A 16473-nucleotide genomic window follows, 5' to 3' on the forward strand; every position below is an offset into this window, starting at 1 on the left:
GCTTTTAAAAAGGATGTTAGTATGTAACATTCTAATAGCGTAACTACTATTTATTCCTCAGTAAAATGAAAGCTCCAAAAAGTAAGGGCGCATTGTTGTTCACCACTGTTCCCAAAGACACAGGAGGTGCTTAACAGAGATCTTTAGAATGAACCAGGCGTTGTGGCGCACACTTGTAATCTCAGCAATTTGGGAGGCTGAGACAGGAGGATCGCAGTTCACGGACAGCCCCAGCTACTTAGTGTCCCTGGCAATTCAGTGAGACCCTGTTTTTCAAAATAAAGAATAAAAAATTGGGTTGAGGGTGTAGCTCAAAGGTAGACTGTTCCTGGGTTCCATTCCCAGTACCGCAAAAAACAAACAAACAAACAAAAACCAACCAACAAACAAAAACACTCTAGAATGAAATCATCAAAGCAAAATCATTTGTATTCTTTGTGTGTGTGTGTGTATATATGTGTCACTAGGAATTGAACCCAGAGGCATTCATTCTACCTGAGTTACACCCCAGCCCTATTTTTTTTTTTTTTTTTGAAACAGGGTCTAAATTGATGAGAGTCTCAAACCTGCAATCTTCCTGTCACGACTCCCAGGTACTGGGATTACAGGTGTGTGCCACCATCACTGGCCTTTTGTATTAATTTATTAAAGTCAGGCAAGGTTAGCATGAATTGCAATATACTTTTTGTGAACAGAAAATATTGTCTCTTTATTTAGAAGGAAAAAAACTAAAATGAGGATGTTAATAAACTTTTTTTTTTTTTTTGGCAGTACTGGGAATTGAACCTAGGGACATTCTACCTCCAACCTACACCTCTAACCTTATTTTTAATTTAATTTAATTTTAGTTTTTTGTGGTGCTGAGGATTAAACCCAGGTGACATTCTACCCCTAAGCTACTCCCCGAGACTGATTTTTTGTTCTTTATTTTGAAACAAGGTCTCACTGAGTTGTGGGAGGCCTTACTAAGTAGCTGACTGAGGTGCCAACCCACATCCTCCTGTCTCAGCCTGCCAAGTACTGGGATTACAAGTGTGCACCACCACACCTGGCTTATTCTTTATTTCGAAACAGGGTCTTGGTAAGTTGTGGAGGGCTTCACTAGGTAGCTGAGGCTGGCTGCAAACCTATGATCTTTCAGTCCTAGTCTCCAAAGTTCTGAATTACAAGCATAGGCCACTACACCTGCTTAGAGAAAACCTTTCAGTATAATTGCAACCCTTTAATTATTTTAATATTATTATCTGTAACAGGAGAAAATTCAGCTTCAAAATTTTCACTAATATGGGAGAAAGTACCCAAGAAAATTAATACTTAACTATTAAAGCTTTTGAGTCTTTCTTTCATCTCTCTGCTCTTAAACAAAACCCAAAAGACTTAATTCCTACATCTTAGAGCATAGGTTCACAAGATGGGCAAAACTGGTCCCCTGTGGGTGCTGGAACAAAATATAGATACATAAAAAAAAATGCAAATTTGTCACTGCATCTTTCTGCCTATTGGCTTAAAGAGGATTTATTTCCAGGGGGGTACTGAGCAATATTTTTTTAAAAAGGGGAGTATTACAGCTAAGTTTGGGGGCCTAGGTCTTAGAGGATGCAGAAGACTGTTATATTCTTAACTGAAGTCTTATTTCTGTTAACAGAAATAATGAAACTAATTTTCAAAGTGTTTTAAAATCACCCTTGGCACTCCTTCCTAACCAGAAACACTGCATCTGCTGGTGCACATAAGGCAGATCAGGATAACTTGAGTGACTAAACCAATCTTAATTTCCAATTAGATTTATGTAACATTTTCTTTCCATGAAGGTTAAAATTTTCTCTTGAAAAGTTTAATTTGATCCTTTCTGTTAAAATTAGCCCATTTTTCTATACCATTAAAAGGTAATATATTTTTTATCTAAGAAATATAAGAAGGTAAAACATCATGTGCACAGTGAAAATCTCCACGACCCCACCTCCCTCCAATCCCCAAAGAATGAGGACATAGATGTCACACTGAATAGCTACGTAGTTGGTCTCTGTATACTTTACAGAACGTCTGTCTGGAGTTGTATAATTCAGACATCTTAAAGAGTTTGGGGCTTAAAAATAATTGTATTTATTTTCCCATTACACACAGTAAATCTCTATATATGCAGCCAATTAAAATGGCTTTTAAATTAAATAGAATCAGTAACTTCATAGATCAGTGTGACAGACATTTCCACTATTTCTTAAATTTACCTGACCAGTTGCTTTTTAGGGTCTAGTATGTTCAGTAACTTGTCTGCATACACCTTCTTAGAAGCAGTAAAAAGAATGATCTACAAATTCAGGGGAGAAGAAGTAATCATTATACATGATCTAAATATGGGTACTACATTGAATAAAATAAAAGTACATGTGCAAGTAGCCTAAGAACGTTTACCTCATACATCTGAGACATTCGTTCGAGGAATTCCCTGAAGAATGGTCTTAGTCTCACATAAACCTGAAGAAATACAAAGATAGTTTTCAGCAAATAAGCCTAACATGGAAACCACATATTTTAAAGATTTGCTGTATTCTAACTTTGGATTTATTATAATTTAAATTTTCAAGTTTTAAAATAGAATGTTTACTAAGTACCACGAAAACCAAATATATTTCACATGCAAAAAAAAAAAAAAATCAATCTTTTAGTGGGATACCTGTAACCACTGGTGATCACTCGCCCCCCTTTTTGTGGTGCTGGGGATTGAACCCAGGGGCATTCTACCTCTGAGCTACAACCCCAGCCCTATTTTGCTTTTATTTTGAAACAGGGTCTCGCTAGGTTGATGAGAGTCTCACTACTTGCTGAGGCTGTCCTCGAACCTGCGATCTTCCTGTCTCAGCCTCCCAAGTACTGGGATTACAGGCATGTGCCTCCAGCCCAGCTATCATTTCATTTTTAATAGTTAAATAAATGCATATAACAGTACTTCATGAAAATATAAATTTAATAAACATTTAAACTAAAAGGGAAGGTTCCCCTCTGAGATTCGATCCACCAACCAGCTCCATCTTCCAGCCAGGTAGCATCCATCCAATTATCAGGCAGGCTGAGTGTCCACCTCTAGCTGGCCTGTCTCAATGACCTTCCTCAATAATTACTCAGTTTGTCCTCAACAATCGCCTGCTAAAAATACTTTCACTTAAAATCTCTATTGAGGTAAATAATTCAGAAGAAAATGTTTGGATTGGTGGGCTTGCCTACGCACAAATTTTCAGAAAATAAGCTTGTTTTACATTTAATAATTCAGAACAACACCTATATTAGTACCACGGGGCTGCTTGAGATGATAAATCTAACAGTCAAACATACTTCTCAAAACTATTGCTGAATATCAGGAATGACTACAACACCCAAAGACAGGCCTTGCACTTACTATTTCTTATTTCTGTGTCTGGCTTCTTGACTAACATTTAATGTTGATCCTATAATATATTTAATATTGAAAAAAACACCCCAAAAAACCCATGAACAGCCACTAAAACTACTGACAAAAGAGTCAAAGATTCTGATTCTGCTAACTTGTATTCATTTTGTGATAAAAGTTTATAAAAAGAAAAACTTGGTACTTCACTGAAAGGTGACTATTTTCATATACCATGAATGACAAATACACACACACACACACACACACACATATATTTATATATATATATTTTTTTGCAGGTCTGGGGATGGAACCCAGGGGCAATCGACCTCCGAGCTATACCCCCTGCCCTATATATTTACTGAACTGGATCAAATGGATTCTGATTCAACAGAAGGCTTGTGATACTACATTTCAAATTTAGGTTTAATGGAGTCCCCTGCCACACCCCGTTCTTGGCAGTACTGGAGATTAAATTCAGGGCATTCTACCTCTGAGCTATATCCCCAGCTAAATTTTTTTATTTTTTATTTTGAATCAGGGCTTCACTAAATTGCTGACAGCCTCACTAAGTTTCCTGGCCATAGTGGAGTTTAATTGTGGCATCCATATCACATTTACATAAAAATTAACCCATGACAAAAATCCCAGTTCTGGGAATGTTTTATGCCAAAACAGGAAGAAAGTATGCAAAGGGTTTCTCAGAGATAGCAATGACGTTTTACCAGTCGTGTAAAGAACAAAGTCCCAAAGGCACAAGATAATAGGCACCTGATAAAAAATCAAATAAATGAAATAGAACTGTCTTAAGTTAGGGAGTATAAACAAAAGCCACTCTACATAAAGATTAATATAAAATTTCTTCACTGCTTTTGTTGGCAAATTCTGAATGTTATTACTCTGCTAATAATACCACTCCATCCCCATCTCTCGAGTAGAAAAAAAAATTTTTTTTTTAAACTGGGGATATTGAATCCAGGGGCATTCTCTACCTCCAAGCTATACCTTTAGCTTTTTTAAATTTTATATTTTGAAACAAGGGTCTTACTAAGTTGTTGAGGGCATTCCTAAATTGCTGAGGCTGGCCTTGAAACCTGCACTCCTCCGGTCTCAGCCTCCCAAGTATTATAGAGGCATGCCATACTCAGCTATCTTAATCCTAATAGGCATTTTTATCTTTATTTTGTAATAACCAAAAAGACAATAAGCCACATATCCCTCCTCCTAGCAAATAAAAACAACCAAATTCTCAGTGTCCAATCATCATTACTTATGATGAGGTGAAAATGTAACTGTAGTTGTTCTAATCTATTTTAACTTTTTAATTTTCTCTCTCTCTCACTTTTTTTTTTTTTTTTTTTTTTTTTTGCAGTACTGGGGATGGAACCCAGGAGCATTCTACCTCCAAGCTCATCCCCAGCCCAATTTTTCATTCTGAAAGAGTATCACTGAGTTGCAAAGGGCCTCACTACATAGCTGGGGCTGTCAACAAACCACAATCCTTCTGTCTCAGCCTCCCAAATGCTGGGATTACAAGCATGTGCTACCATTCCCATGCTTATTTTAGAATGTTTGATAGTTTGTACCCTAAATCGAAAAGCAAACATTGGTAAACCAAATAGTGACAGATTCTAGTTACATTTTACAGGCAAAATAAAATAATAACTATATATTATGTTCCCACATTATATAATTTATTGTTGTTGTGGTACTGGACATTGTACCCAGGGGCATTCTACCTCTGAGTTACATTCTCAGCACTATTTTTTATTTGAAACAGGGTCTCCCTGAATTATCATGCACTGGTCTCAAGTCTGGGATTACAGAGTAATCCTCATGTCTCAGTTTCTTGAGTACTGGGATTACAGGCATGTGCCACAGCAGTCAGCTCAAAATCATTATTTACTAACTATGAGTCTTTCCCAAATTGATTTGTAATAGCAAATAGTTTCGGTTTTGTATAAATATTTGTATAAATATTTTAATATTATGGGGATTGAACCCAGGGGCATTCTACCTCAGAGCTATACCCTCAGTCCTAATTTTTATTCTTTATTTTGAAACAAAGTCTCACTAAGTTGTGGAGAGCCGCACTAAGTAGCTGATGCTGGCAGTGAACCTGCAAGATCTTCCTGTCTCAGCCTCCCAAATACTGGGATTACAAGTGTGCACCACCACACCTGGCTTTAATTTTTTTTTTTTTTTTTTTTTTGTGGTACTGGGGTTCCTGGAAGCCCTTCTACCTCCGGGCTACACTCCTAGACCTATTTTTCCATTTTTTTAATTTGGAAACAGGGTCTCCTAAGCCAGCGCACGCGGCTGGCTTCGAACCTGCGTGATCCTCCTGTCTCTGCCTCCCAAGCGCGGGGATTACAAGCGTGCGCCACCACGCCTGGCCTGGCTTTAATTTTTTAAAACATGTTATCACTTGCTCCATAGTGTAAACTAAAATAAGGAGCGCCTCTGTGATTTGGAATTTGCTTTCCTAAAACCCTGGATTTGATTCTCAGCACTCCACTCCCCAGGAGTAAATGACATTCTGCAATTTCCAGATTAAGTCAAAGTTATAACTTCATTACGCATTCTACTACTTCCACTATATCTAATATAACGCACAACTTTACTTCTGCAGTGCTGAGGATCTAACCCAGAGATTTATGCATACTAGGCAAGTGCTCTATTACTGACTACACACACATCCCCAACATACAACTTAATATTTGACACTGCTTTCAAAATAGGTTTGTTTCCTGGGGATGAAAGGTGGCACTAAAGATATAGAAACATAATGGTAGTATTTCCTTACCATGAGGGAAAAAAAGAAGTAATTATTCACTATATAAGTTCCTATCCTCAGAACAAGATTCATCATTTGAACAGAAGTGTTTCTGGAAAGACTGAGGTGGTTAGTTTAAAAAAAAAAAAAAAAAAAGGTACAAAGTCAAAACAAACTCAACCACAAAAGCACTAATCTCAGGACCTGGGAGGCTGAGACAAGAGGAACAAAAGGGAGTGAAACAAGAGGTAATTTACTGATGCTATTTCAAAGTAATAAATAAAATAGGGCCAGGGTACACTTCAGTGGGGTGGTAGAATGCCCCTAGGTTCCATCCCCAGTAAGAAACAACAATGACCCCCCAAAAAAAAAACAAAAACAAATAGGTCTGGGGTTAGGGCCACATGGAGTTCTCTCATATGATACAAAAGTAAAATGCCAGAAACAGAAGTAGAAACAAAGACACAAGGCCAAAGAGCCTAAGCTGCTCATACACTAAAGGTAAGTAAGTGAGCAAAACTATGCACCCAAGTACTAAGTCATCTCCAGTAGAATCAAAGAAAGGTATGTATAAAACAGGGAGCTCAATTGGAGACTTCCATTACTTACTGCTAGATGACAGACACATAAACACACAAGTGCACACACAGGCAAGCTCTAAATGCCTTACAATCTAGTCCTTTGGCTCAGCTTCCCTTTTCTTAACTTTACTCCCATACAAAGATTACTAGCCTCAGCTGCCCGCTTCTCATGTTCTACCAGCCACCCTTCTTCAGGTATACTTCTTAACTATGTAGCCACCTAAAGACCAAAAGATTCAGTTCAGTCTAGTATACATGTTCTTCCAAACCTATAGTAATTATTCTATGTACACAACTGTTTAAATATTTTCAAAACAAGCCAAAGAAATATCTTTTGAAAAATGTCAGATTTTTAAAAGAAATCAATACATAATGTTCTTATCACTACCTTATAAGAACAATACCTGACAGCCTGTACTTTCTTTGGTAATAAAATAATGAGATTCTAACTGTATGCAGATAGTACTAATAAGGTATTAACTAGAATTAATAAAAAGTAGTCTAAGCCAGGCATGATGTCATACATTTATAATCCCAGTACTTGGGAGGCTGAAACAGAAGGATGACAGGTTTAAGGCCAGCTTCAGCAGCTTATTGAGACCCTATTTCAAAAATAAAGAATAAGAAATAGGGCTGGGGTATAGCTCAGAAGTAGAATGCTCTTGGGTCAATCCCCAGTAATGAAAAAAAATAAAATAAAATAAAGGAAAAAAGAAAAAAAAAAAGAAGCCTGAGTAGAAATCCACTTAAAAATTAATTATAAATATTATGTGGTAAAGTCTGTCTGTTTACATTCAAATCTGACTTAGTGACTTCTATTAGTTTATCAAACCAGAATCTATTTCATAAAAGTATAACCAGAAACCAAACTAAACAAAAAAATCTACCAAAAAATTAACAGTTTCAACCTGTTGGCAAATGGCTAAGAAAAAAATATTTTAGTAAGGCGTGGTGATGCACACCTGTAATCCCAGTACTTGGGAGGCTGAGACAGAAGAATCACAGGTTTGAAGCCAGCCTTAGCAACTCTGTAAGGCTCGCATCAACTTAGTAAGACCTTGTTTCCAAATTAAAAAATAAAATAGGCTTTGGGGTGTAGCTCAGAAGTAGAATGTCTCTGAGTTCTATCCCCGGCACCATTATTAAAAAAAAAAATTACATGAAAATTTTTTTGGAAAAATATTTCTAAGTGATATTTCTAAGTGATTTTTTTTCCTTGTGGTGCCGGCGATGGAACCCAGGAACATTTTATCTCCAAGCTAAGTCCACAGCCCTATTTTATTTTTATTTTGAAACAGGTTTAAAGCTATTACCTAAAAACAGCTAATAGCTATTGGCACTTTATATGTGTTAGGCACTATTCCAAATGCTTTAATATGTATTATTTTATTTAATCCTCCCAAAAACACTGTAAGGTACGTACTGTTATATCTATTTCACAGATGAAGAAACTAATATGTACAGAAAGGTTAGAACCAATGTCTTGCTAGGCTAATGAGTCTCACTACTCACTGCGGCTGTCCTTGAACCTGTGATTTTCCTGTCTCAGCCTCCCAAGAATTGAAGTTACAGGCCTGTTCCATCTGCTCAGCTCTACATGACTTTTAAGCCTGGACAATGTGGCCCTAATATTAAAAATAAATAGTTTGATACATTTTCTATGATTCCTTTAAACTTATTGCTATACTGCAGCAGTTTTTAAAAACCATGAAGTCAGGGGGTGGTAGTAGAGTTCAAACTTAACTATGGCAATGCCCTGGGCTTGGTCTCCATGTGCCGAGGACTGAACCCATTTACCTCTGAGCTACACCCCCAACCCTATGTATTTTTTTTTATTTTGAAACAGGGCCTCACTAAGTAGCTGAGAACTTACGATCTTCCTGTCTCAGCCTCTCAAGTACTCAGATTACAAGCATGTGCCACCATGCCCGGCTCACATCCCAGAATTTTAAAAAGGTAAATTCAGTAGAATTCATCTACTTAAGGGCATGACACCTAACGGGTTTTCCTTTAAACAAAAGGATGATGGTTTAGTGCTATTTCATCAGTCATAAGAGTTAAGGCATTATGCACAATGATGGGGAGGCTGTGAAGAATGAGATGTTGTAATTAACCAAAAAACTTTACAGTTAGTAGATACACAGGTACACAAGTGGCGCTGCCAGTTTTCTAACCTTTCTGTACATCTTAGTTTCCTCACCTATGAAATGACAATAGCAACAGTACCTACCTCACAGTGTTACTGTGAGGATTAAATTTAAATTAAAACATGTGAAGTATTTGGAATAGTGCCCAACACAGCTAAATGCAAATAACTATTAGCTATTTTTAGTTTCCATTGCATTATTTAAAAGTAATAGGTTATAAAGACAATAGCTGGAATAAGTATGAGTCTGTGGGCAAGAACTGAATAACTTCAACCCTAAAGAGAAAATCCTACAGTTAAAAAAAATCCATACTAGTAGAAGAAATGTAAAAACTGTTGGTTGATAGTTTACCTATCTAACTTAGCTAACATTTTCTTAGCATCAATACCAGAGCACAGGCACAAAACCCAAACCTACTCCAAGAAGCTTGCTTGGTTAGCCCTGTGGAGGCCTCAACTTCATTACTCACTGAGCCATCTTTTTGCTTCATCAAATTCTGAATAAAAGATGTAAATGGATGTTGGGATGAAAAAAATACTGAAACATTAAAAAAAAAAAAAGAGCCCCTCAAACTACAATCTTTTGTTAAACCTTAACTCTGTTAGATAGACATCATTTTATTTTATTTTGCAGTGCTGGGGATGGAACCCAGGGGCATTCTATCTCCGAGCTACACTCCCAACCCTATTTTTTATTCCTTATTTTGAAACATGGTCTCACTGAGTTGCAAAGGACCTCACTAAGTAGCTGAGGCTGTTCGCGAACCATGATCCTCCTGTCTTAGCCTTCCAGCATTTGGGAGACCACCACTCCCAGCTAGCAATCTTTTTTTTTTTTTGGTAGTACTGGGGATGAAACCCAGGAGACTTCTACCTCCGAGCTACACTCCCAGACCTATTTTATATTTTATTTGGAAACATGGTCTCTTAAGCCAGCTAAGGCTGGCTTCGAACCTGCGCAATCCTCCTGTCTCTGCCTCCCAAGCGCGGGGATTACAAGCGTGCGCCACGCCTCAGTATAGAAATCATTTAAAAAGGATCCCCCTTCTACCTCCCGTACTGTGTATTGAACCCCGGGCTATCCATTCTACCTCTGAGTTATACCCTCATCCCTAGTTTTTGTTTCTTATTTCGATACAGGGTCTCACTAAGTTGCACAGGGCTTCACTAAGTAGCTGAGACTGCAAACCTCTGATCCTTCTGTCTTAGCCTCCCAAGCACTGGGATTACAAATTGCACCACCACTCCTGGCTTAAAAGGAATTTTTTTTTAAAGTTCTACTGAGGTCTGGGAGTATAGCCCGGAGGTAGAAAGCCTCTGGGTTCCACCCCCAGTACCACACACACAAAACAAGTCCTAGTGAAATAAAGGTTATGTATTCATATAAATTAAGGGTTTGCAATGAACCATGCTCATCAAGTAAAAATTAAGTGATTTCATTTATATGTATATGCGTTAATATATATTCTGACATGTTTAAATTAATATTTTTTGGTATGTGTATATGGCACTGGGAATTGAACCTAGGAGATTTCTACCTGAGATATGGCTCTAATTTGAAAAGGCCTCACTAAATTGCTGAGGGTCTTGCTAAATTACTCAGATTGTCTTGGAACTTGCTACCCTCCTGTCTCAGTCCCCTAAGTACTAGAATTACAGGTGTGTGCCACTACACTCAGTTTAATATAGTTATCTTATTTAAAAAGCTACTTTATTTTACTTGGTACTGGGGATTGAACCCAGGGGCATTCTACCTCTCAGCCACACCCCCAGACCTATTTTACTGTTTATTTTGCAACAAGGTCTCACTAAGTTGCAGAGAGCCCTGTTGCTGAGGCTGATGGCAAACCTGTGATCCTGCTGTCTCAGCCTTCTAAGTACAAAAGGGCCATTTTAGTGTTAAAAAAAAAAATGTTGCCATTAAATTTCCAAGAGAATGAAGTTTAATATACTATGCTTAACATCTAGGCATGGTGGCTTGTAATCCCAGTATTTGGGAGACTAAGACAGATCACAGATTCTGTCGGCAAACAGTGATCCTCCTGTCTCAGCCTCCCAAATTCTGGGATTACAAGCATGAGCCACCATGCCCAACTTTGCAGTTCCCAATTTTAAAAGACAAATTTTAAAAAAAATTATTTTTGGTACTGGGGATAGAACCCAGGAGCATTCTATCTCTGAGCTACACCTCCACCCCTTTTTAATTTTTATTTTGAAACAGGGTCTTGATAAGTTGCTGAGTCTCGCTAAATTGCTGAGGCTGACTGTAAACCTGTGATCCTCCTGTCTTAGCTTCCCATGTACTGATATTACAGGCATGTGCCAAGATGCTTGGCTTGAAAACTATTTTAAGACAGATTTCCCTATAAACTACAATTTATTTCTGAGAAGCAGAGAAGTATATTTCATCTTTTTAACTTAAAAATGAACAATTATTATGATAAAAATTACTACCAATAACTAATCATATTAACTAATAAGGATGAGACAGTTACTTTTCATTTTTGTACTGGGGACTGAGCCTGGGGACATTCTATCTCTGAGCTGTACTCTCAGCCTTCATTTTTAATATTTATTTATTTATTCACACACACACCCCCCCACCCCGGTGCTGGGGATGGAACCCAGGGGCATTCTACCTCCGAGCTACACCCCCAGCCCTATTTTTTATTCTTTGTTTTAAAACAGGGTCTCACTGAGTTGCAGAGGGCCTCACTAAGTAGAAGCTGAGGCTGTTCGCGAACCACGATCCTCCTGTTTCAGCCTCCCAAATGCTGGGATTACAAACGTGCGCCACCACACCTGGCTTTTATTATTATTATTATTATTATTATTATTATTATTATTATTATTATTATTAAGGAACTGGAGACCCAGGAGTATTCCATCTCTGAGCTATACCCCCAGCCCTATTTTCTATTCTTTATTTTGAAACAGGGTCTCACTAGGTTGCAGAGAGCCTAACGAGTTGAGGCTGGCCACAAACCTGTGATCCTCCTGTCTTAGCCTCCCAAGTACTGGGATTACAAGCCTATACTATCATACTCAGCTTTTTTGTTTTGTTTTGTTTTGTTTTTAATTTCTGAAACAGGGTCTCACTAAACTGCTGAGGCTGGCCTCTAAAACTTGAGATTCTTATGTCTTACGCTCCTAAGTACTGGGATTACATGCATGCACTAGCATGCCAGTTTAGAGTAATTTTAAAATAACTTTTTTGCTGGGTGTGGGGTGGTGTGTGCTGTAATCCCAGCACTTGAGACAGGAGGATTCTAGGTTTGAGACCAGCCTCAGCAACTTAGCAAAATGCCCTTTTATTTTATTTTTTTGCAGTACTGGGGATGGAACCCAGGGGAATTCTACTTCTGAGCTACACCCCCAGCCCTATTTTTTTAGTCTTTATTTTGAAACAGGGTTTCACTGTGTTGCAGAAGGCCTCACTAAATAGCTGAAGCTGTCTGTGAACTGCGATCCTCCTGTCTCAGCCTCCCGAATGCTGAGATTACAAAGTGTGAGCCACCATGTCCGGCTCTACCAAGATGGTTTTTAAAATAAGAAATAAGGCTAGAGTATAGCTCAGAGGTGGAATGCCCCTGGGTTAAATCTCCAGAAATAAATAACTCTAATGGAGTAATTTTAATATCTGTCTACAGTTAATTATTGAAATACTCTTCCCCATGAGCCCAGATATTATCCTCAATAACTGCCCATGATTCTAAATGTTACAGTTAGGCATGCTAACTTTTGTACGACAGAATTATGCTTTACGAAACTCAACAAGACGCCCCATGTTAAGTGTTAAGTCAGAATCTGGATAAAGAAAAAAATCTACTTAGGTAATGACTAGAAAAGTCTTCATTCAAAGGACTGAATTTTCCTCAATCAGCAAAAGTAGAACTGACTTTTCTAGGAAAGACTGTAGAGAAGAGATAGACGCCACTGACCCTTCAATTCTCTTGTTCTATGGTTTGAAAATCATCCTAAGCTGTAAGAATCACAAGAAACAAACTACTAATAGGAAGGGCCACACTTTCTACCATGTGGTTCCCCACCCACCTGTCCGCTCCCCCCAACTCTTCCCATAAAAGCAACCTATACCAATAAAATAAAGCACCCTTTAGAAGTAGCTTCCTATAGGATCCTATCTCTCCTTGAGTGCTTACCACAATCTGATTTCTGGACAGCTGACCCAAAGTTTGTTGATTTTACTGATCTTCAGAAAGCCACTGACTGGCTAAAGTCTTATTGGTGAACAAAGAGTCAAAAATCAGATGCCCCTGCCATACTTTACAGAATGAGGAGTTGGACAACACAGTTACGTTTGTCTGCACTGTGGTGAAACATATGAGGTATCTTCTTTTTGTCTTCAACCAGCCACGTTTGGGCTAAGTAGCTCTATTACATCTTCAAAAACTGAGCTCCAGTTCTTGATGGAGACAGAGGAAGGTCATTGAGGAGGTGTTTCAGCTCAAGAGCTAAGTGAAAAATGTCTTTTGATTCAGTCCTGCTTGTGGATAGAAGTCATCTTCTGGATGGAAGAGGGAGTGAGATGACCTAGAGTCTTGAATTGGTGGATCTGCAGGAACAGAAACTAAATACAGTGGAGACCTCTTAACTAAGTAACACCATGAGATGGATTTCCTGACAATGTGTCAATATAAACTAAATATAAAGATTAAACATGTGCACTGGAAATAATCATGCACTTGTTTTTCTAAATATCAAATGAGTTTGTACCATTTTATGAATACTTTCCCAATAACTAATTAAAAAACAATTTTCAGAAAAAAATAAAAAAACATACACCAATTCAAACAAAAATCTGCACACTGTGCCTTTGTGAGTGCCGTATCTTCAACTTTAGAGTCAGTTCTTCTTTCAAATGACTTTTTCTCCATATACACAAACTATATAGCCTACTTCACATAGAGTCGATAGTAACATACGTCAGCTTTTCGTTTGAGATAGATCTTGTTTTTAACTACTTAAGAAATGGAATTTGAATTCATACTAATTTAGGCTTAAATAATGTGCCTGCTTAAAAATCCTTAAGACTTGCATGGATCAAGCCTTCAAAAGAAGAGTATGTTTAATGAAGTCAGGCAATCTTTAAATGTGAGTAGTGGCCACCTCAAACTTCCCTCAAGCTTTGATCTGTAAAAACTAAGAAAGCCCATAATCAGATTACTATTTTTCTATATATAATAATAAGAATTTTGATGTACATCTGATTACTTGCTTCCACGTAGAATTTGAGTATGTAAATTTACTGTATATACTCTCATAATCATCAGACCATGGTTAGCACACTATGTTCTGCTGGCCAAATCCAGCCTACCATTTATTTTTGTAAATTAAGTTTTACCAGGACATAGCTATGCTCTTTAGTTTATGGCTACTTCCCAGTTGCAATGACAGAAAAAGTAGCTGCAACAGAGAAGACAAAATCTAAAATATTTATAACTGGCATTTTATGGAAAAAGTCTGCCAACTCCTAACAGAAAATTATTAAGTATATTTAAATACAATTTACACTTTGAATTATTTTCAAATAAGAGATAATGGAGAATTAAAATTAGACAGAGGTCAACCACAGCAAACTTACCACCAAAAAAAAAAGTAAAATAAGTCCCAACGAGAGGACCTTTATTTGCTCAATTCAGATAAAGAAGTTGATCCTATCTTAACATAGAGAGAGGATGTGTGTGTACGTGTACAGATGCTACGAAAGTGATATACTGGAGAGTATATAAATGTCTTGGAACTGTTCACTGGAAAATGGTTAATTTTATGTCATGTAAATTTTACCTCAAATTACTTTTTAGGTAAGAGTATATACAGTATTTCACAGGTTTCTACCTTTAAGTGGGCCACATTACAGAATAGTGGTTAAATATGTAAGTTACATCTTACCTAATAATGTGGTTTCTCCAAAATCCCTTAGATCATCTCAGACCCTTGTGTATATTTCTTCTTTGCCAGTAGATGGAGACAACACCACTGAAAGTTTAAAAGACATCATTCCCTGTTTAAAGGGAGCTTGCTGGTCTGAAAAAACTGTGGGAAACCCTAACCCAAAGATTTCTTCAGTTACTTTTTAAAAAACAGAAGGACTATACCAAAACCAGAAATCCAAGGGAACATACCCAATATTAACTATGGACAGCCTCAAAAATTTACTGAAGGGGAACTAAACTCTTTCCCTGATGTAGTAAATATATCATAATATTAAAATGCAATCATCTATATACCTTCTAAGATCCAACTTCCTGCTGAAACCTAAGCTGGATCATTCATTTATTTCACTGCAGAAAGTATAACTCAAAATTATAAGGAAAAAAGAGTTCTTAGAATTTCACAAGGTAGGTGCAGTACATAGTTTCTGTAAGTATCAATCATATGTACTGCTATAAGCTATTTAGTCACAATAAGACAACTATCCAGGATTCACATGAAATATCAAGAACTTTTTAAAAAGAATAGAGTTAAAGCAATAAGAAAAAATTCAATTTTAGGGTCATATTGAAAAGAAAGAACCGAACTTATCAACCTTCCTGGTTTCTTATTTCACTACCAAAAATTACCTAAACAGACCAAAGCCTTCAAGAAGAAATAAATTCCAAATCTGGAAGCTAAAGAAGTCATCTCTAAGTCATTATTTACCTATATTTTTCAAATAGCATTCCTTTCCAAATTCAAAGCCCTAAAACCACTGTTTTCAAGTACAATCTTGCAAAAAACAAAAACACCAACAAAACGCCAACAAAGTTACAGAACTAAAAGAGAAAACTAAGTTTTTGCTGTACTATTTATATTTGCCACAAGACTCCTATCCTTGAAATGCGCTAAACAAGGGCAACAGAGGACAGAAAATGTCTAATTTAAAAAAGATTTGCCTTAAACCAAATAAGCAATTAAAAGGAAGAGAAAAATCTTAAAATCGTTTTTATGTATTTTTCTCATTCTGATTATACATCAGAACTAAAACCAGTTACATAAAAGTGAGATTAATATAGTATTCAGATATTATCATATCTCCTAAGTTAAATTAAAACAGACAATTATTGTTAAAATAAATCCTCTTAGGACTCCTTACTAAATGAAGCATTTTGTAAAAGTAGACCTGAAGCACAAACTTCTATAGCTCTGCAATTTTATGATTCCTGTGAGATAGCAACTGGAATCTCCCAAGAACACTGTAACCACATCCTAACTATCTATCAAGAGCACATAAACACCCATAAAGACCTTTTCCTGACCCACAGGGTGAATGCTCTGGGGCCTTGTTTAATTACACCTCGGGGTGACTTCCTCTTCACAGACAACAAGCTTTGTGGCCCTTCCCAATCCTTCAACAACTTGTAGATATGAAGGTAAACTAATTAAATTATATAGCTGCCAATGAGGAAAGGCACTCTGCAGTTTTCAAAGTGTATTCACTTATTTAACTAATTTGATTCATAACGGGGAGATCTTAGACTTAAATAAGAACTATGGCCAACACACATACGCCACAATGAATCTTAATGACAGTTACGTTTTGCGCTGTTATCAGTCCATCAGAACAGATGAGAAATGCTTATACCCA

The 16473-nt window shown here is 37.1% G+C and overlaps 1 protein-coding gene across 2 annotated transcripts in view; it reads right to left on the reverse strand.

Moving 5' to 3' along the window:
• CTDSPL2 (CTD small phosphatase like 2) overlaps positions 1 to 16473 on the reverse strand; it is a gene marked incomplete at both ends in the record, with an annotated part of 49921 nt that overhangs the window by 9787 nt on the left and 23661 nt on the right. For both annotated transcript variants that reach the window (XM_080706736.1, XM_080706735.1), the window contains 2 exons: positions 2229 to 2308; positions 2413 to 2475. In XM_080706736.1, coding sequence (XP_080562862.1) covers positions 2229 to 2308; positions 2413 to 2475 — 143 coding nt within the window. The remainder of the gene's footprint in view (positions 1 to 2228; positions 2309 to 2412; positions 2476 to 16473) is intronic.

The sequence above is a fragment of the Muscardinus avellanarius genome, assembly GCF_963383645.1.
Source record: "Muscardinus avellanarius genome assembly, chromosome: 12".
NCBI classification, from domain to species: domain Eukaryota; kingdom Metazoa; phylum Chordata; class Mammalia; order Rodentia; family Gliridae; genus Muscardinus; species Muscardinus avellanarius.